The sequence below is a fragment of the Gymnogyps californianus genome, chromosome 3 (genome assembly GCF_018139145.2).
Source record: "Gymnogyps californianus isolate 813 chromosome 3, ASM1813914v2, whole genome shotgun sequence".
Classification (NCBI taxonomy): Eukaryota; Metazoa; Chordata; class Aves; order Accipitriformes; family Cathartidae; genus Gymnogyps; species Gymnogyps californianus.
In genome coordinates this window covers 75,950,821-75,972,963 of record NC_059473.1, presented here as the reverse complement: position 1 = coordinate 75,972,963, position 22,143 = coordinate 75,950,821, and the positions used below count along the sequence as shown (strand labels likewise).

General features: G+C 38.7%; 1 protein-coding gene across 1 annotated transcript in view; it reads right to left on the bottom strand.

Moving 5' to 3' along the window:
- The window catches only part of REV3L (REV3 like, DNA directed polymerase zeta catalytic subunit), a 128,505-nt gene that overhangs the window by 18,037 nt on the left and 88,325 nt on the right, over positions 1–22,143 (bottom strand). The window contains exons 16-21 of the mRNA XM_050895192.1: positions 21,387–21,512; positions 19,607–19,799; positions 17,074–17,185; positions 7,624–7,739; positions 1,250–1,368; positions 495–613 (exon numbers count right to left, since the gene is read on the bottom strand). Coding sequence (XP_050751149.1) covers positions 495–613; positions 1,250–1,368; positions 7,624–7,739; positions 17,074–17,185; positions 19,607–19,799; positions 21,387–21,512 — 785 coding nt within the window. The remainder of the gene's footprint in view (positions 1–494; positions 614–1,249; positions 1,369–7,623; positions 7,740–17,073; positions 17,186–19,606; positions 19,800–21,386; positions 21,513–22,143) is intronic.

Here is a 22,143-nt window from a genome sequence, read left to right as displayed (position 1 = left end):
AATCACTCCAAGGCAGAGTGATGCCCAGTGTGATACGTGTCATATAAAAGTATTTTTAAGCAGCATAGTTACTGTCTTAACATCTTGCACACTGTTTTGTACTATTTTTAAGCCTAGCTTGGTTGACATGCACTGTGAAGTAAAATGGCAACCTGACAGTTCATTAAAAGTCCTTCTAATGAATAGTGTATATACAAAATAAAGACCTTACAGAACTTCAAAATAGTACATCTGTTCAGATATGTTGAAACTGTAACTGAAAATTTGTTTTATTTTTGTGTACTTTAAACAGAAAAATACACAAAGATGAAATATTGAGGGTATAACTACACAGCAGAACAGCAGAGTAAACAAGCTCATATTGCTGCATATAGACTGTTCTAGTACCTGAGCTAAATGATTATTTCTTCCTATGCCAGCTTTAGCTTATACCTATCCAACGTTAAGAATCTGGCCTTAAAAAGAACAAACAAAATGGATTAATAGATCATTACCTGTAGACATCTGCCTTATTATCAAACCAATCAGACAGAACTCGGAAAGTAAATAAAGGAAAACGTTGATGAAGAACATGAAAGCCCACATTTTCAAAAGTGTAATTCATTAGATTCACCTAGAAAAACACAGAGGATGTTTTAACATGCATGGTATCTTTCATAGTCAGAGAAATCTCTACTTTTTGAAAACTGTAACAACTAAATTTATTAACTTTTTATTAGTATTCTTTGTTAAAAAGGTAAACATTTATACTTAGAAGTCCCTAACTACTTACAAGTCAGGAAAGAATATCCCTCATCAATTGAAAAGAATATGCGGAATTAAGTATATCACAAAGATCAGGTCTGAATTTGGTCAGAACAAGATTTGTAAAGACTGAGCCATTTGAGTATTAATTGTAAGGTCATAAACAGCAAAACAATGAGTAAGTCTGACAGCTTAAAATAAGTTCAAGTATTTAATTTAGTAAAACCACCATACTAGACAAATTGCTAAAACAGGTAAATTGTTCTCAAAACCCACAAAGAAGTGAAAAGGATTATCATTAAGAAACATTACTGAAAGATAAGGGCTTCAGTATTTTACATTTTAGCGATCTGCAAAATCCATTCTCACAAAGTGGCAGACTGCTCTATTTGAAAAGGTGTACAAATAAAGAACAAAAAGTTATATGTTACATGAAATTTTCAACAGTCTACAATAATTAAAAAACCCCAGTAAGTCAAATACATTAACCTTTTAAAAACTTTACCTCATTTCTCATCATTCTCCAAATATTTAAGGTAATTCGCCCAACAATATTTATTTCACTCATTGTATCTGATCCATATTCATCCAGCTCAGCTGCAAATCTGTTCTCTTTCTTTTCATCTAAAGACATTAAAAGATAATATATTTAGACAACTTATAGGACAGTCAAGACCAGATCAAGCTATCCCTCTTCCAATTTGAGCTCTCTAGAAAAATAAGAATTCATAAAGACTGTTACTGATTGCACAAGATTATTTATTTACCAGTCTTCCACATAATCTCTAAATAAAACTCCCCCAGGTTTTTCAGCTCTCGCACATCCCTCTGAAGATAAATCTTACTTTGGTTTCACTGAAATGGTGTCCATGGCAATATATTCTCCATAGTAAATATACTGGTTTAGCAATGCTGAATGTTACTTGAGACCTAGCTGCACGCACATTAGTGCGCAACATTAAAAAAAAAAAAGGTGATTTCTGCCCTAAAGAGTTTATAACTTAAGGCTTTACTTGTAATGATCTTACGCAGTCAGAACCAGGTCATGGGAGAGGAAACTCAGTGCCTTTCATACAGTAAAAGCAAACCCACCGCAGTGGGAGCAGGTAGACATGAGTTCTGGATAGCACAAACAGAGAGAGAAGGAAATAGGAAAGCACAAATGCAGAGGCAGAAGCAGCACTCTGAATCTTTCTGTAAGACAGCGGTGACTACCTGAAATTCTGAAATTTCACCTGAAATTCTGCAGAACTGCTGTGAAACAACATAGTACAGACTAACTTTGTATGTTGATCTTTCAAATTTGTATATCAATCAAAATACAGTTAAGAAAACCTATTTGTCATTTACTGAACTTATCAATAAATCACATAGCCTTGCCAAAATTTAGCAGACCTTTCATACACTTTATCAAAATGCATACCATCTTTTTAACCTCCTTATTGTTTCAGATTTTTAAGGAGGAAAAATAGCAATTTCTCTTTTCATGTTTGGATGGAAAAAAAGCCCCACAAGCAGCAACATTTTTTCTTCTGCTTTTCTTCATTTCCACATGCTGGATCTCCTGTGAAAGTGAGGAACTTACTTTTTTTCCTCCCCCTCAATTTTTTTTTTCATTGGAAGCAGAAACTATCAGTTAGTCCTACTTTCCGCAGTGTCATCCTAGTTCTCTTTTGACTTGTTTAGGAGATTCCTTATGTTTCTTAAGTTCGCTTCATGTCTTGCTGGTAAAGACAGCCAACAAAGTATACCGTGGTCACAAGAGACCCACTGCCCTGATGAACAAGAGACTCTGCATGTGATGAGCATCGCAAAATTACAAAAACGTGTACTGCCCTACAACTGGTGTGGGGAATATAACACCAGAACCATGTGAGCCTCTTTGGAAACAAAGTTGTTAAGAAGCAGAACTGGACATTCTTCCTATCTTTCAAGTGCATGAGATGAAATAAAAAGAAGTCTCCTCTCATCCTCTGTTACCCACTCCCTAATTTTGAGCTGTGATGCAAAGGAGGAAACAGGAGGCCACAGTGCACACACAAAAAATGCCACTACGCACAGGCACAGTACTCACTTCTCTTGTGGTGCGTCCTAATGACTTATGAATAGTTCACTTGTAAATGGCAGAGGCAGCACCAGACTCAGCCAATAAAGCAAAACCAGAGAGAAGTCCAGCTTTCTTTTTGTTAAGTTGAAATCACAGGAAAGGGAAGGAAAAGTACCTTCCATCTTTATTTCAATAGGAGGAAAGAGGAGCATACTGCTTGAAGGAGCACTTCCTGTTCTGAAAATACAGCATGTGAAGAAGGGAGGGAAATATGAAGCATAGGGGTTGGAAAAGCAAGAGGAACATAGATGGGGTCAAAACCATGGACAAGGAGGCCACAAAGCAACAGAGAACACAACACTTGTACGTTTATGGTCATGCATGCAAGCCCACACTTATGGCATGACATTTTTGGGAGGAGCTCATTAGTGTGAACATTTCCTTATCTTTCTCCTGCAGTTCAGTCAAAAAAGAGTAATTACTTACCTTACAATAACACTAGTTCTTAGAAACATTTTAAGTGTTATGTATTCCACTTCTGTGTGTGCATCTACCACCTGGCACAAGAACATCTGTACTATGAATACCAGTGCCATGGAGATCATGCTTATGTCCTGCATGCCCACTCGAACTTCACGTCCAGAAATGTTAAGGGCTACAATCTTGGTTTCCTTCACTAGAACTGAACCCACGTTGTGTGGGACTTCATAGTTGTAGGGAAGGAAGCCTGACTGTGAAATACATAGGGACATCACCATTAAGAACCATACAGTTCCCAGAGAAGTAACCTTTCTTCTTTGAGGAACTCTTCATATGTATCCCAATTCCAGTAACTTGAACAACAGCTTATGTCATGAAGATGGGTACTATCAAGAGCTTTGCTGATGCAACTGTTGATTCTGCATCAACTACAGTGCAGACATAGCTGTCCTGCAAGACAAGAGCTGTGACTCAGCCTTTGAGAACAAAAGCAGAGACACATTAGTTACCTGTCCCAAACTGAAGAGATTGTTCAGCCATACTTCTACAGTAGAGAAGTAAACCTTTGTGATCTTTGGAGGTTCAAGAAACCTTTGACTGCAACACCTACCATTCCTCTTACCAAAGACATTGCAAGTCTTGAGGTGTAAGGGGTCAAAAGTTTTTCTGAACATCCTTCAATACCCAGAGGCATTATTATTGCAACTAGCGTATCATCTCAATTTGAGCCATCAAGGGAATTTAATAAGAAGGTTCACGTAATCACTTATTATTCCTGAAGAACAAATTTGAGACCTTTGGGCTGAAAAAGGAAACTTGTGACCTTTGGTGGCCAATTCATATTTAAACGGTCATGCGTTCCTGTTTTCGTACATTAAGTATTTAAAAATTCACCAAGGTCCAGTTGCCAACAACTCTCAACTGAACATGCAAATTCGTTCCTATGTTTTCTTGTCCCTGGGAGGTCTCTAACTCAGACCTTTTCTAAACAGGTCACAGGTATCAAAAGCATCAAAAGATTCTGAAGGCATCAAAAGAGTGCACAAATATTCAAGCCTCAAGGAAGGAGTGCGTGAACGTAGCTCTTCTAAAACATCATGTTCTCCGGGCCAGGCACACAGGATGCCAACATAAAAGATGCTATTGCTATGCTAGGTAAGCCCAAAGATGCAACTAGCCCAGTATCATGTTCTATTAAGTACCCAAAAGCAGATGCTTCAAGAACAGGGGAAGCAGCTATTGATAATCTCTCTAGAACTCTCCCAGCTTCTAACCATTTGCAGCTTCCTGGGCCAGACATTATTTTCACATATATAATAGTTACCAATGGATTTTTTCCCCAAGAGTTTATCTCCTCTTAAAGCAACATACACTTTAAGCATTTGTACTATCTTGTGGCAAGGAACTCAACAGTTCAACCACCCAGGGGTGAAAAATCAACTCCTATTCTGTAGCTGCCATTTGCTAACTTCATTCGATGACTTCTGGTTCTTGCATTGGTAAAGGCCATGAACAACCAATCCATACTTCCCTTTATATCCCTCCTGATTGCACAGGCTTTTACCTTCCTCACTGTGCTGGGTTTGTGTAGCGAGGGAGGGGCTACAGGGGTGGCTCCTGTGAGAAGCTGCTAGAAGCTTCCCTGGCTCCAACCCGGACCCGCCTCTGGCCAAGGCCGAGCCAAACAGCGAGGGTGGTTGCGCCTCTGTGATAGCATATTTAAGAACGGGGGAGGGAGGGAGGCTCGGGGGGTGTGAGAGTAAGATGGAGGACGAAGAAGAAGAAGAAGAGCAGCAGCCGCCGCCGCCGCCACTACTACAGTAAAGAGAGCAGGAGAGGAAGAAGATGATGGCAGAAGAAGAGGAGCTCCAGTGAGGAGAGGAGTGGGATGTGAGAGAAACAACACCGAGGTCAGTGAAGAAGGAGAAGGGAGGAGGTGCGCCGGAGCAGATTCCCCTGCAGCCCGTGGTGAGACGGCAGGCTGTCCCCCTGCAGCCCGTCCCCCTGCAGCCCATGGAGGGTTAACGGCAGAGCAGAGATTCCCCTGCAGCCCGTGGAAGACCCCACGGTGGAGCAGATGGCTGGGCCCGGAAAAAGCCGCGACTCTGGTAGAGCCCACGCTGGAGCAGTTCGCAGAGGACTGCATTGTGTGGAAAAGACTTGAGTTGGAGAAAATCATGGGTGGCTGACCCCCGTGAGAGGGACCCCGCGCTGGAGCAGGGGAAGAGTGTGAGGAGCCCTCCCCCTGTAGAAACAGCGGCAGAGACAATGTGGGACGAACTGACCGCAACCCCCATTCCCGCCCCCTGCGCCGCTGGGGGGGAGGGAGAGGTATCGGGAGCAAAGCTGAGCCCGGGAAGTAAGGAGGGGCGGGGGGAAGGTGTGTTTGTAAGATAGGGTTCTATTTCTCATCCTTCTACTCTGAGTTGGTTGGTAGCAAATTAAATTGGTTTATTTTTCCCCCAGATCGAGTCTGTTTTGCCTGTGACCATAAGTGGTGAGTGATCTCTCCCTGTCCTTGTCTCGACCCACGAGGTTTTTTGCTGTATTTTCTCCTCCCCATCCTACCTGGGGGGAAGGAGTGAGCGAGCGGCTGCATGGTGCTTTGTTGCCAGCTGGGCTTAAACCACGACACCCAGTTTTCTCTCTTCTGGAATCCTAACTTACTAAATTACTAGACACATTTGGATTACCCTTCTCATCTTTACCAGTTGTCCTATATCCATTTTGATGGGGGAAAGGTTATGAAGAGGCTAGAACCACAGTATCTGAGGTGCAAGCACACTACAGCTTTTTACATTTACATTCATTGTTTTATGTTTTCCTTGCTCCATAATTCCTAACATTTCATTTGCCTTTTCAACTATTACAGAGCAAGAGGATCAAGTTTTTAATAGGACAATCACAGGAAAGCACTTCTTATTTCATGGCTATTTAGTTTCTGTACAGATCTTTGGTAACAAAAGCAGATTTTTCAATTGTTTTGATTTTTAAAATCATATCTCCCTCATCCACATCTTAGAGCTACAACAAATTTTTGAGACAGTTTTTAATTTTACAGGGTCATCTTGACTCGACTCTTCTCAGGTGCAACACTGTCCTGGTTTTGGCTGGGATAGAGTTAATTTTCTTCTTAGTAGCTGGTACAGTGCTGTGTTTTGGATTTAGTGTGAGAATAATGTTGATAACATGCTGATGGTTTAGTTGTTGCTAAGTAGTGCTTATCCTAAGTCAAGGATGTTTCAGTTTCCCATGCTCTGCCTGCCAGCAGGTGTACAAGAAGCTGGGAGGGAGCATGGCCAGGGCAGCTGAGCTGAACTAGCCAAAGGGATATTCCATACCATGGAACGTCATGCTCAGTATATAAACTGAGGGGAGTTGGCCAGATCGCTGCTTGGGCATTGGTCAGTGGGTGGTGAGCAACTGCATTGTGCATCACTTGTCTTTTCTTGGGTTTTATTTCTCTCTTTTTTTTTTTTTTGTTATATTCCTTTTCATTACAATTTTTTTTTATTATTAGTTAGTATTGTGTTTTATTTTACTTTAGTTATTAAACTGCTCTTATCTCAACCCACAAGTTTTACACCCCCCCCCGCCGGATCCCACTGGGAGGGGTGAGTGGCTGTGTGTGCTGAGTTGCTGGCTGGGGTTAAACCACAACAGACACATTTATTTAGCTGTTTGCTAACTGCATTCTTCAGAATGATAGCTTCTGTTGATTAGCAAAGTTTAGACACTAGGCTTACCACTCTCCTGGATAACTTTCCCCAGGTTTTCAAGAAAAAAACCCAAAGAGATCTTTTTCTGAATGTCGGACGAAAGCATTAGCAGTTGGGCCAGTAAAATTTGCCCACCATACAAGAATGGCTGTTGAAAGTAAGGATTTCATTACAGAGCTGCTGACCAGGACGAATGCTGCTCAGGAGCATCTTTATGTCCTCGTATCCCAGCCAGAGAAGTGATGAATAATTATGGTACGTACCCTGAATGACATAAAGATATGACTGAAGCCAAGGAGAAGCAAGAGAAGGTTTGGTAGCAGAAGTACCTCCAAGAACTGAAAACTTAACACACATGACTACTGAAAATGAGTCTAGGATCATGGATACAGGACACACCCAGAAGTGGAATACACAAGGAATTTAAAAATTCAGAAAACATTGAAAACCAGAATCTCATTGGTATTTCAATTTTTTTTTTTTCCTGGTGTGATTATACCTATAACAACACAACGGCAATAACAAAAAAAGAGGTGCATCTGAAGAAATACTCTGCATTTATTTTTTTAATTTATTCATCGATTTCAACTTCTTTCTATTGGAACTGAACTGAAACCCTATACATTAACTTACCTGGCACACGAGAAATCATCTGGCATAAATCAACATTTAGTGCAGCAGCCCTCTGTAAAAGATAACCCCAGGAATGCATCTGGACTTCATAGCCTAACAAAATGTCTGGGTCATATCTAGAGAGGGGGGGGAAAAGGAAAATGAGCTTCACATTATTTAAGAAAATATTTTCCATGAACAGAATATAAACAGGATTTCAGTCTAATCATGTTGAGTTTAAAAAAGAAGCAGCCACAATGGGTTTCTATGAAAGCAGCATCTGGACTAGAAGACAATATTTAAAACAGACAATCTTTTAGGATTTTCAAGAACATTCAACTGAAAAATTTTTTAGAATGAATATTTTCATTGGGGTTTTTTTTTGTTTGTTTGGGTTTTTTTACATCTGTTATTTCAGTCTTTACAAATAAAGAACAAAATCTAGGTCTAATCAGGTTTTATCGATGGAATCAGGCTGTATCAAGCATAAACTGAAATCTAGCTACCGGCACAAAACAATATGCAATGAAATACAGTCCTGTCCCCAAACTTTGTTGTACTATTTTCCTTTATGAAATAGAATAGAATTTCCTACTAGGCTACTTGAATGTTTTGCAAATAACAATGTGTCATGCATACTGCAGTGTAGCTTACAATAATCAGACTACACTTCTGGTCCTAAATAGTGATGCTCTATTGGGAAAGCTACAATTTGCAGTTGAGGGAGAGCTGTCAAAACTGAAACATGGAAAAAAGCAACTGTATCTACCAGTTCTATTTAAATACCTCTTCCTTTAAGATAACCTTCTTTCTACATGATACACAAGAAAAGCTCATTTTATGCTGTATCTCATGCCAGGTGAAAAATTTGACCGGCTCAGGTATGACAAAAAGAAAAGTCAGAATTGTGTTCTGACACAGTCACTGCCTGTCTTCCAATCAGGCTCAGAGAAGAGTTGACTAGACGGAAGGACAAACAAGGTGGCTTCAATGTCAAAGCACTGGTAGGAGTTAGCTTGGAGGAGCCTGTATCACCTACCTTTTGAGTAGGCACTATTAAAACCAGAAGTCACTGGCGCAAAAAAAACCCAACCAACGAAGCTTCACTGGGAAGAATAGCTGCTTCTTTCAATGCAGCTCAGTCAAGGGGTTTTGAGTTCCAGCAGGCAGTATTCAATACAACTGAATGACAAAAGAGTGGCTGTCAGGAGGTAGAGGACTGGACGATAGGCTGAGGGTCCTGTACCACAGTCTATGCCCAACCCCACAACAGGATGCAGGCTTGTAGACCTTAGTTTATGGGAGAAGTAGGCAGGGGCCTTGGCTTATGAACAGGATCTCTGTACTTCTTGCATCCTAAAACGTATCAAAAAATGCCAACATTTCCTGACTGTTGGATATAGGAGAATACCCTTTCCCTGAATCCTAAGTTAAAGTTGTATCACAGACATTACAAATGAAGCTTCAGACTTTATTGTGAAAGTGTCTTCCTTGCTTGTGTGTGCCAGCCAAAGGCAGATGACAACTCACTCTGAAGTAACCAACTACTCTGAGAATAGCTCCAGAAAAGAGCTTCTCCACACTTCTGGCATGGACACTAACTTTTTGTGAAAAATAAAGGGAAAAGTATTTGAATCATCTTACTCTGCATGGCTCTCTCTTTATTACAATTTGGGCTTTTGCACCAGCCAGCAAAAGTTGCAAAAATCCCTTTTACCACCTACTTCTACCTGTGAAGGAATGGTTTTGATATGATTTTTGGCTAAAGCAGAAGATTCTAAAGTAAGTTTTTGATTTCTAGCAAATCTAGAGAAAGTAAAAGATCTAGCACTTTGCTTTTGGGGGGTATTTTGCTATCTGCTGTTAATGTCAAATGAATGATTCTTTGTTTTTGGAGACAAGAAATGATCATCAGGAGTGGAAGTAGTAAATTTACTAATTTTGGAATCCTGTTCTACCAGTGGTACAAACCCGTAGCTACTTGGAACAATTTATGGATGACTGAATGAAGCTAGCCTGCAGTTCCTTCCAGCAGCAGAGTCAGTGTCAAAAAGAGTTATGACCATTCGCTGTTCCACACAACATACAATGATTGCTAATTGAGGTTCCAAAATTATGAATAGCTCCATCTAAGCTTTGGAATAAAAAGGAATTATGTAATGATTTATACAGTCATAGAATAAATGTTAAAAAAATTAATGTATTTTCACATTAATTCTTGCAGCTAAACTATCCTGGTCCTAGCATACTGCAAAACACTACTGATTATTTAAAATGAAGGAAGTAGTCATTTACGTTCCTATTTGAAAACTAGTTTCACATAATTCAAAATGGAAAATACTTGTAGATTTTACGCAGGGCAAGATGTTATGCAGATGGGTTCCATGATAGATGCAAACGTGAATGAGAAACTTGTGAAGAACTGCTTATGTGGTACATAAAACAGTATTCATTATGCCAGGAATTTGCTTGCTCTTTTAAGCCTGTTCTGAACAGAAACAAGCATACTGTTTGGAAGCAGCAAGTTGCCATAACTATATTAGCAGCTACCACCTGTGATGAAGGACAGTTGCTTTGGGTTTTTCCTTGCCCAAGTAATGCATTACCTCCCTCGCTTCCTACTTAACCAAATTTTAGTGGGCTACAACATTACTAATGCAAATACCCCATTTGTATTGCAACTGAATACAACATTTCATCAATTCTTGAGTTAATCTTACTATTCTCTTTTAAGCTAATGAATAAAACAACCACCTCTGTAAACCACCTGCATATAATCTCAAGAATTGTTTCTCTAGTATCCTTCAGATGGGAAGATGTTTTATAGGACAAGACATAAAACCACTTTAGTTTATGATGTTTTCAGATACATGCATTTTCTTATATAAATAAACTATCTAACTTAAATATTACATGTTTTAACACAACTTTATGTAAATTCACATGTAGACTGGAAAGTTTATCACTCAAAAGATTAAAAAAAAAATCAGCGTGCTAGCTTTGAACTCAGTCTTGCTTGTACAGGCCATTAGGGATTGCCTATAATAGCACATTACTGAGTCATACAGTATCACTTTACAGTGCATTACTTACTCTGTTTTTCCTTCCCAACTAGACACTGAACATGCATTAAGGGGAGGGTCTCATTTCAACTAATTTTGGCATCTCAAGTTTTCTAAGCTGGTCTCTTTATTGTCATTGAAGAAAAAAGGCCTCTTTGGGTGAACTATGCCTTGCATTTTAGCCACCTCTTGCAGAATGAGATCCTCTTCTTTCCGTTTAACATACATGGTGATGAGGGTAGCTACTTAGACACTGACAATGAAATAAAGATGTCTAAGTTTCAGTCAGACGACTCTCATACAAAGCTATCTACATGGAAAATCAAGGTAGAGTAACTAGTAAATGGTGAATTCAAACTCTACTGTAAATGCCCTGTAAACATAGTCCCTTAGTCTCAGTTTCCCATTATTTAAAACTTGGATCCAAGTGGTATCCTTCTGAAAGCATGAAAAAGGATAAACATGCTACCAGCAATTGAGTTGCTCAGATACTGCAGAAGTTACACATACATGTATTTTGTATGTATATCTGTATGCATTCACAATGTATATGCACAAAGGACTACAATTAGTATTAACAAATTTATGGATGCTTAGGAATTTCCTTAACTTTACAATCAAAAGAATTTTTGGTTAAGTGTATCTCTGAATTATCTTCGAAGGAAAAAACAAAGTAAGATGAAATTCAAGTAGAACTCCTTTCTACTGAACAACACTTGGGACCCCGAACTCCTGCATTACAGTATGCATAAGGTCTACCTTATGCAACAGGTTTAACAGACCTATCAGATTCCTTGCACCTAACATGAGGCGCTGCTGTTTCTTGCTTCTTATTTCCTTGCTGATCAACTCTGTCTCAATTTGTGCAGCAGAAGTGCCCTCTCTTGCAACCCAATCCCATGTACCAGCTGTACCAATGGACCAGTGTGTCATTTGTTGAGATCTCCTGTGGTATTCTTTTTGCTATTAGAGAAGAAGAGATGCCTGGAGCTAAAAGATGACATTATTCCAAATGAGAAAGTGAACAGGTAAACCCAAGGTTTAGCTGATGTGAGCTCAACTGAAGTCTGTGTCTCTCTCACTTTCTCTCTCCCCTTTTCCTGTCGTACCACAAAGACGACAGGCTGTGAACTAAGGAGAGGACAAGTTTTATATTTTTCATCCTCCCTTCTTACAATTTTTACAGTATACTATCCACTTGGTCTTCATCATCAGTTGAAGCTATTTTATTAAAAGAAATGTTAATGAGACCAGCATTTACACCTGCAAGAAACTACTAAGTTGTAATACTGATATTTGAGAGCTGCTGGCTAGGACTAACACGACAGGAACAAGAGGTGTGCCTGCCAACATAGTGCTCTTTCTTTAAAAGGATGGGCACTGATACTGCTTTGCATGCTGTTGCCAGTCTCTCTGCAAAGATGAAAAGCAGCATTTATACTGGCAGGATTTAAAGACGACAGCATTAGCATTCAACTCATACATGCTGCAGAGAGAAGAAATGTGATTATTTTCCTTTCTAGCTAAGTCATATGTGCTGTTATGCCATCTCTTCCTCTTCCTCATTTGATAATTTCGTGAATGAACACTAAAGCTCCCAGTTATGCGTTCCCTTCTATTATGTGTCTGGTTTTCCTGACTGCTATTTTTCTTCCAGCTAAAATTAAGAGAGAAAGGGAAAAAAAATTAGGCCAGACCTATGCTACAGACAAAAGCAGTAACTGTGCATGGCAGCAGAATACTTGGTGACTCAAATACATAACTGAAATCTCTGAAAACATCTTCCCAGTTTGCTTTGGACAATAAAAATCCATAAAGTTGATACAGGACATTAAGTAAAGATTTCTACAGGAAAACGCCACAGATGATACTGGCCTGGGAAAAGAAGGTTAGATTAACACATCTCTATTTTACAAAGAAAATGTTGCAAGAGCATTTACAGAAGAACAAATATAATGCATTGTATCCAATACAAAAATTTGATCAGCATCATACTTTACAAGAAAAACATTATACAAAATATTTAAATGTTAAGTATTAACAACTAATTAATTTACAAATGTTTTATCCCCAAAATCTTTAAGAAAAATCTTACAACTTTATACTCTGTTTTTATACTTTTATCAGAAACTACTTCCATGGGGACAAAGAGCTGTGGGTGGCTGTTGAGTCTCAAGTAGCAGTGAATCCACTGCTTTTTTTCAAGCCCATCCTGTTTCCATATCCTCTGCGTGTCACAGAGATGGGGACTATGCATTCCCACATGAATTCCCCAAATTTTGCTCCTCTCATGCCTGCAGGACCAGCCCTTTTCTGCTGTCTGGTAGTATCTGCACTTAGAGAAGAGTAGCACAATTTGCCTTAAAAGTGTAGGAGAGGTCCAGACATTTAATTTCTCTTTCATGGGAATCCACTGCTCCATCAGGCTTGGACATCTCTAATTTTCCCGTGTTTTTTAAATCTCCAAGACAAACACTCTTGTAGCATTCCCTTCCTCCTCCTCCTCCTCAAACAGCCAGCTTTATGGAGCTATGTGAATGTGTTTACTCTTTTTTCGGCCTTTAGGTTCAGACAGAGAAGTGGTTCTGTTTTACTTTTTCAAGCAGACAGATTCTTCCAATTTTTCTCCCAACTCATTGCAGCTGACACCTTATGATAAAGAGAGGGTCTATTCAAGAAGGCTGTTCAGGCAGCAGGACAGAATCCTTTAGGACAGCAATATAGGTACAGGCTCCATTCCAAGAAAAAAAAAAAATTAATTTCCCCTGTGACAAGTCCAAAGAGCCTACAACTTGGCTCTCTGTGCTTGTAGATCATCCACACTGGCTGCACAGGATGGGAAGGAGGTTGTTTCTCAGCTGCTTTATGCCAGTTTTGAGCTGAAGTCCTATTTTTTTTTTTTTTTTTGTTTACAGCCAGAGGACAGCTTATCAAAGAAGGGAAAATTGGACCTATATAGGTGAAGCTTCCTCTCAAACTCTAAGATGCTTGTCAGGGTACCAAGAACCACTTTAATTATGCTTTTCTTTGTTGCAAATCCATGTTTTTTGTTCTTCCCTGCCTCCTCCAAACTCACCTCTATGGCTCTTCCTTTCAAACTGTTTCTTGCCTCTCAATCCTCAAGCAGCTCAGTATTTCAATACCTTTTAGAATTAAAGAGAATTCTCAAATTCCCTTTACAATGATGTGCTTTCTTTTAGCTGTCTCTACACAGATTTTTGGTACTCACACTTGTAAGTACTCCCATTTCGCAGCTGAATCACCCTCAGTAATGATCTCCTAGAAATAAAGGTGCTTACTTCCCTCAATACTTGGAGAAATCTGCTCATTTTCAGCATAGATGAAATCACAGATCAGAATTCCAGAGAAACAACCAGGTCGTCTTCTGGTCTACAGACCTCAAGATGATTTATTTTCATTTGCCATCTGCCCTGAGTTAATCAGAGGCAACATCTACTAATTTCACAGAAGAACATTTAACCTGGTATTTACTTTATGGACGTCTAGGTGGAAACACATGTTAATCTTACTGTGGTCATTCAGATCTAGCACATGCTGAACAACTTCACAGTGAAGGTATAACTGAATCCAACTTCAGCTCATCAATTCCAGTGAACTTTCTGAAGCAATACTCATCTTGAGTGAACATGTAACAGAGTAACTTTAGCTCTGCTATAAAAAGTTAGATTTGGGCAACACTCTTCAGTGACAAAAGGCTAGTGGTGCAGCCCAAGAATAAAACACCAGCAAGCATTAAAACCTCACTAATTTATCACTCTCTGCTTCAGCATCCGTGTCCCTCAATATCAACCAGCACGTTATAAAGACTATTTGCATAGATATTCTGGGTCATTTGTATGAAGACAAAACGCTTACAGATTTCTGATGGAAAAAGAGACTGATGAGCTAAGAGTATTGCAGGAAGTGATACATTTCCCAGGAATCACCTTTCCCTCATCTGTGTGCTGGGAACAGTGGTCAAGAATTCTCTACTGTGCTCTTCCAGAGTTTACATCTATTGACAAGTGACAGAATCAATCATTTCTTATTTTCAATAACCAAAACAGAATAAAAACAAAAGGCCTAAACAGAGAAGTAGAAGGCTGGAACTTGAAACAAATGAGTATGTTCCACAATTTCACATGTATGAAATAAGAGCAAGAATTAGGCCAACTACTAAGAGAATGACAAGAAATGGGAACAAGAATTCTCCAACTGGGCTATGTAAGACAATTCCTCCCACAGCTGAGGTACCCTCTAGTGCACCAACAAGCTGATAAAGTCTGTTCCTGGTATTGAAAATCAAGATTGAATAGATATTCTGTCATTCGTTGTGCCAGGATTCTGGAATTTCACTCTTCCCCCCTTCCCTCCAACAGCCAAAGAGGCCAAGAACATGAACCAAAAGCAAGCTGCAGTCATGCTGGGCATGCTGTCTGGTCACAAGAACCTATTATCCTCTAGCCTGATGCATACATCAGTATATAAGATACTGATATGGTCCTCTGCTGATAAATTAAGGTGATTTTGAGTTTTGCACCATGAACCCCAAGTGGTAACACTTCTTAAACATGGCCCTGATTGTTTTCTTTCTCTAACCTATCAGACCTACTATTAAGTGCACCTACCAGAACAACTAGAGTACCTAGCTTGTGCTGGAAAAAACAACACTAAAAACAGCAACAGAAGATTGTTTAAAAAAATAATTCCTGATGCTGAAAGTTTTCATTAAAGCTGCTTGCTTGTTCATTTCCCATTGAGGAAGATTTTTGCAGTCCAATACTTTTTAATCAAGTAGTTTTACCATACTTTTGCCTTCAGTTAAAGCTACTCTGGGCCTAGACACTGGTTTTGTGCTTAAGAAATATAAAACATTTACTCCAGCAAAATTTCTTACTCTTTTGCTTAGGCTACAGAAAATAAAGGGGGAAAAGAGCAGCAAACTGTAGATGTGGTCCAAGTTTTAAAAACAGATTTGTTGAGAGTTCAACAGAAGTCTGATTCCTTAGGTGATATTGCATAGAGGGGGGAGGGAAGTAGACTAAGACGATGACAGCAGTCTGCCTCTCCATTAATAGATCAAATCTTTTATCTTCCGGGAATACAAGTTACCTAACTCAATCTTTGAAGATAAAGTTGTTGCATCAAAAAGGCATGCTGGCACAGTGTTGAAAGAGAAGATCTCTTAAGAAGAGATTTCTCAGTCAGCAACCTGGTGATTGGTACATTCCATCTTGAAGTACTACCAAAATTGCATGCTTTTTTTCATTCCGTAATGCCTTCAATATGTACAGATGTAGACTTCTTCTGTTCTTCAGCGATAAATATATATTCTAACTGCTGAGTTCTCTCTCCCATACTCTTTATGTACTGTCACTTTTTTAACTTCCACACAACTGGTGGAGAATTCTTCATTTATTGGCAGCTTCTCATTCTCAGTAATTTTCCTAAGTTTGATGGAGCACTAGATTTCCAAGAAAGAGAAAAATAAAATTATGTTCCTTACCTGAATTTTGTCTTCTCTGAACAGGGATCTGCTGCTCTGTCAGGACCCACCCTGTGTTGGTTGCATTCAGCAACTCTTTTTGTATTCTGGCTTCATGGGGTTGGTCAATGTCTTTCTCATCAGAGGTTTTCTGGTTGGAGAGAGAAAGAATTGCAAATGTACTCTGCCTAGTACACATTTTTTTCTTGTGCCTCTATTCCAGCAGGGTGACTCATAGTTTAAATCTGTTTATTTTTCCTTGCAATTTTACAGCTTTGCACCTCTGACAGTAGGGCCTGGAGAGACATCTGCGGTTCCACCTACTCACCAGCTGAGAGGGCTACCAAACAGGCTTCCCAGCCTTGGTGGAGATGGGGAAAACCAGCAGTTTTCCAAGTCTGATGGAGCAAGGGATTTCCATTCAGAGAAGACAAAACTAATGAAGGAAACTGATTTTTCAACTACTGGTTATTTTAATCTGTCCATAGCAGTTTCAGTACCATGTAGGTTTTTTTCCTGTCTTGCCTCAGAGTCCCTAGAAAAATTCTTCCCATCTGAGGGGTTTTCTATAGCTCTCAGCACTGTTAATATCTACTATTCTGAGAGTTTCAGAAAGAGATGTGTAATGAATTCTGGGATTAACAGGAAAGGTTGTATGTTAAAGAAGATTACTTATATGGCTGATTAGTTTCAAGACTGTAACTCAGCTGCTTAAGAGGATCTGAATGTTCTTGCTGTCAGAGAAAAGGAAAAGCAAAAAGTATTTTTATTCGAAAGACCACGCTTGTCCACTCTAGAAATAAGCCTTCAAGGGAAACAACAACAACAACAAAAATCAGTATTTGAGAGACTGGCAAGGGTTGAAGGAACTAAATCTGCTGTACCAAGCCTGAAAAATAAAAGCAGAACGTACAGATATGCTACCTTTTTACAATATTCACTACTTCCTGGAAAAGAGTTCTTTCATCAGTAGCGTAACTGACTTCTAGTCCCGTAACTCCAGATCTTGTGAGCAAGGGGGCTTGGTCTCTGCTCCCTAGAAAATAAAGTTAAAAAAAAAATCATTACAATTTAGAAGGAATTCCATTACTTCAGTCAACAATATTGCTTTAGAATACAACATATAACTGAAAAGAAGTATGGAATACAAGCTATTTTTATCTTTAACACTAATTATTATCACAATTAATTCCATGGACTTATTTTGTTCCTCTTGGGTGGAAAAGTTTGTTCTTTTCCCTTTGTAAAATACTACCATAGTGGTAATCTTGCAGAAATTCTCAGATATAAATAAATTTGATTCAAGAAAAATGTCACCATTTTACATGTACAAGAGTCCAGCTATTAGAAAATTAGTTTTGATTAAGAAATATTAAAGGATCATATGACAGCTCACACAGTGTTTTCATGCAAAACGTGTATTTTAATTGCTAGCTTAGAGCAGTGCTTTGCAAAATGTTTTGCAGAATGAAAATGCTACATAACATAGTATAGTTCTTTTTTCAGGATACTTCTTAAAAACACTGCTAAGTTACTAATAGAAAAGGAAAAACACGAGCAACTGCTCACTTAGTGCACATTAAGAGTGTCTACATTGATAATGTGTAAATAATAGCTAAATTCATATGCATGCAGGAACTCAGCATTTGCCTTCTGTATAAAAAAATCTCTTTGAATAATATGCAACACATACTGTCTTAATTTTCTCTATACAACAGATAGTAATATCTGATTAAGGCAACAATCTGGAGTTTTTAAAAGGCATTCTACTTTGACACATTCTTAAGATCTTGAGAATTAAAAAAAGTGTGCTTTCAGAAATAAATGCTAAAATGAGTACTGTAACTTACAAAGCAATAATAATACAAAAAGGGAAAAAAAGGTGTATCTCAATGTCAAGTCACTCCACAGGGAACTCAAAAAGTTCTAACCAAGAAAATATTGACAGCACACATCAATTAAAGCAAGGAATGTCACAATAGCATTTAAACACATCATTTTATCTCACTAACAAAAACAGATCAGAACCTTTGGTTTTTCAAAATATTATTGGACCTCTTTACAGAGAGCTTTTTCTTGATAATTTATCAGTGGCACACACCTAGGGAGCCATAGTGACTATACTGTGGAAAATCTCACTTAGTAAGGTAATGGACATAATTTTTTTAAAGATAGTAACAAGCATATAATACCAGAATAAACTTCACTGAGAATAATAAGAACTTAGCTTAACATGATATAATATCTACAATACTTCGAAAAATAAACTGGTAAAAGAAGGAGCTGTTGCCTTAATGCTAAATTTATTTTTGGTAGACTTTTTGTCCACACTTAAATTTTAGACAGTATTTTGTGGTTTAACACACATTCACAATGCCAAAGAAACCCTGAAAGAAAGAGGACTTTGGTTTTTTTGGGTTTTGTTTGTTTGTTTGTTTTTGGTTTTTTACTAGCCTAAACCAGTGGTACTCAACCTTTAACAGCTGGAGAGCCACTTCTTTATTAAATGGAGTTGTAGAGCACCATAAAAAAAAAAATCAAGCATCAACAGTGTGATTTTTTTTCCATCATGACACTTCAATGTGTGATGATGCTGCCTCAACATCATCACATATTGATACATCACGACATGACACATCAGCATCCTCTCTCCCAGCAGCATTCTGTCTTCAACCCCTTCTGGCTGCTAGGAAGGAGTGGGTGGAGGGGTGGAAGGGGCAAAAGGGCGAGTTTTTCCCCATTCTGCCCCACGGCTGCTGGGTGGGAGGTGATCTCTACTCTTACCTGTGGGGGGATCCCAGCAGCTCCTTTTCTTTCCCCCTATGGGAGGGGGAACTTCAGCGACTCCCACACTGCTGGTCCATTTGCTCAGTGCTCCCCGCGCTGCCTGATAGAGTGGAGCGCCGATCAGACGCCTACATTGCGAGAGCCGCCTGTAGGGCCATGAAGAGCCACATCCGGCTCTAGAGCCACAGGTTGAGTATCACTGGTCTAAACAAAGCCAAAAAGGTACAATAGAATAAGGGCCCCTGTTTAGATCCTAAAAGGATCAGATAAAACCACAAAAATAACCCTTAAGTAAAATATAAAACATACTGTCTTGCTTTTAACATTTTCTACTTGTAGCTATCCAGCAACTTGAGTAGGAAACTAAAGGCAGGTTTTCCTCTTTATACTTTTAGAACACTGCAGGAGCTTGTCCACAAGTACGCAAACATAGATATTTTGCACATGCGTATGTTATTTGTGGTTTACAGCCCATGCAATAGTTCTTTGGAAGATATAAGCAGGAAAACTCTCTCTATGTTTAATATGGCCGTTCATCCAACAGTCAACAAGACAAAACTAAATGAGCTAAATAGTAATACAGATACTCGATTATATTTTGCTTGCTACTGTTTGATTACTATGAAATAAGCATTTTTGTAAAATATGTTAAGAAAAAAGAAATAGGAACCTTGGCTTGAGAGTGTCCTGTCTCTATCAATCACTATAGCACCAGTGATTTCTTTTTTATCAGTATTTGGCAGTGCTGTGTCTGATGAGATGCAATAGAATAAAGCACAGATCGGATCAAACTCTGGGTCTGGTTCCAAATCTCGTCTGGTTCGAGCATGTAACTCCATACTGATGAGGGTAAGATGTTGGACCTACCAACAAATAAATACAGTAAGTTAGTATGTTTTGGAGCTTTCTTCAAAAAATTTAAGAGGAGATTATTAGATTATTAGCATTGCAGACATTTATATGGTCATATTATATTGTAACTAAGAGGTCACACCTGAAAATTAATAGACATGATTAAACATGCATCTCTGGATCTCACTTTTTTGCAAAAAGCATTATCTTACAAAAAACATTAATCACTTAATACATTTTTATACTCAATTATCAAAATCCAATATTTGTTTCTGAGTACTATCTTCTTCTACCGAAAGCAGAAAATACAAACAAACAGAAATGGTCAACTTCAACAATTGTAAATTCCTGTAATGTTTTCAAACAACTTTGCATATCGAGCTGAGTTAAGTTTCCAGACTGATCAAGAACAAAGAATCACTGTTGGTCTTTATTTTCCTTTCCCTCCCTCACCCAAGACGTGCAAGCAAGCATGAAGACTAAGTCACTTACAGGAAGATACGGAGAATACCTAACTTTCCCTTCACTTGCATTAATGAACTTCCACATCATGTTGCTACAGCTTTTTGAAGAATGGTTTGCATTATGAAAATGCTAATCCCTATATATTGTACAGTTTTGACTCTACAATAAATACTGTAGTATTTAATACTGTTTCAATGCTATGTTGTTGCTCTGTTGTCTTGCATAATATAGTTGATAATGTGGACTAATGGGCAAGTTGGAGGGATTACACAAGGGAAAAGTTACAAATATTTCTGAGTATGTAAGCTACCCTGGGGGCAGCCTGATTTCCTCTAGATTTGCATCCTAAATCACTACAGCCATCACTGAAATGAAATTTTACTATCAAGCTCTATCTCCATTTCCTGCAAAATCATCAGTTTCTTGTGGCTTCTCCTGTGTCATCTACTCAGCGCATAAAACTGCTATCTCCGCATCTCACCTGTAAATTGGTCAACAGCTAATACCAAGCCACGGATGTGGTGACTGTCTGGGAGCACCTACATGCTGGCTGGCCAGTTAGCAGCCAAACACAGCAGTACTGCATTCACATTGCATCCCTTTCTCCAGCACCAATTTTGATCTCTCTTCCCAGACCAGCCACTGATCTACATGAAATATGTAGAGACACTCTTTGAGACATGTACCATTTTGTTAAATGTAATAGAAACTGGCCAACCGGTTCAGTAGGTAACATGTAGAGATACTGGGAGGGCCTGACTGAATGATGTCAGATGCCTTGTTTCTTAAGGAAACGATCCATGAAAGTTATGGTCAACTAGTTTTTCCAGTAATGTTTTTATACAAAACTTACTATTTCTTCCTTCTGATCTTTCCCTTATTTTTACTTTTTAAAGGAAGGTTTACCACCTTCTCAACAAAAATACTGTGAAATTTAGTTCAATGCTGTTAAATAAAGGCACTTGGAAATCAAGCTGAAACTAGTAGAGCAACTACTTAAAGCTGCAGACATCACACACTGATTAATTTTAAGTCAGGTAGGGACCAAGGAGGAAAAGATTTTTAAATTCTGCCAGTATTAAACTGGTCTGATAAACTATCATTTTATAAAATAACATGTAACAGTAAGTTACCTCATGTAAAGATTTTGCCTCCTGCAGGTTTTCCACACTGATTTTAAAACCGTAAGTGTTATTTAAAGATGGTCCTTCAATCTGAGAAGTCTCTTTCTTTGGAGCACCGAGGGCAGCAAATTGATTCTTATGGGGGGGAGGAAATGAAAAAAAAGCACAGTATAATACTGAAAAAACTACAGGTTGCTAAATTCATATGCAATATTAAATACAAATTTATCAATGAAAATGCAAATGCTACACTACAATTACTGAAAAAAAAAGCTTTGACTATCTCCTCATGTCATTTTTCAACAGGGAAACAACAGTTGTATCTTTCTGCCTTTTAGGAATAATTTTCATGAAACCTCATAGTAAAGCAAGTTAGAGGCAACTTTTTTTAGAGGCAAGAGGCAGTTAGAATTACTTTGAAAAAAACCCAAACGACAAAACAAACACAAAAAACCACACATATTGGCTGTCTTAGAAGCCTGAGGACAGGGGAACCAGCAAATCTCTATTCTCTCTTGAGCAACAATTTACCAAAAACCTCTGTTTCAGTCACCACTTTTTAAGGCACTGAATTAAGGGTACACTTAAGTACCACTTGAACTGGGTGAATACCAGTATGTTGAGAGCAACAGGAAAGACTATTGGGTCATTTCGGTAATACACCTAGTCCACCGTTCTGTTTCCAACATGGGGAGCAGAAACACTGTTTAGGGAAAACATGCGAGTCTGATCATTTTATGTGATTCATTTGCTTTCTACTCTGTCA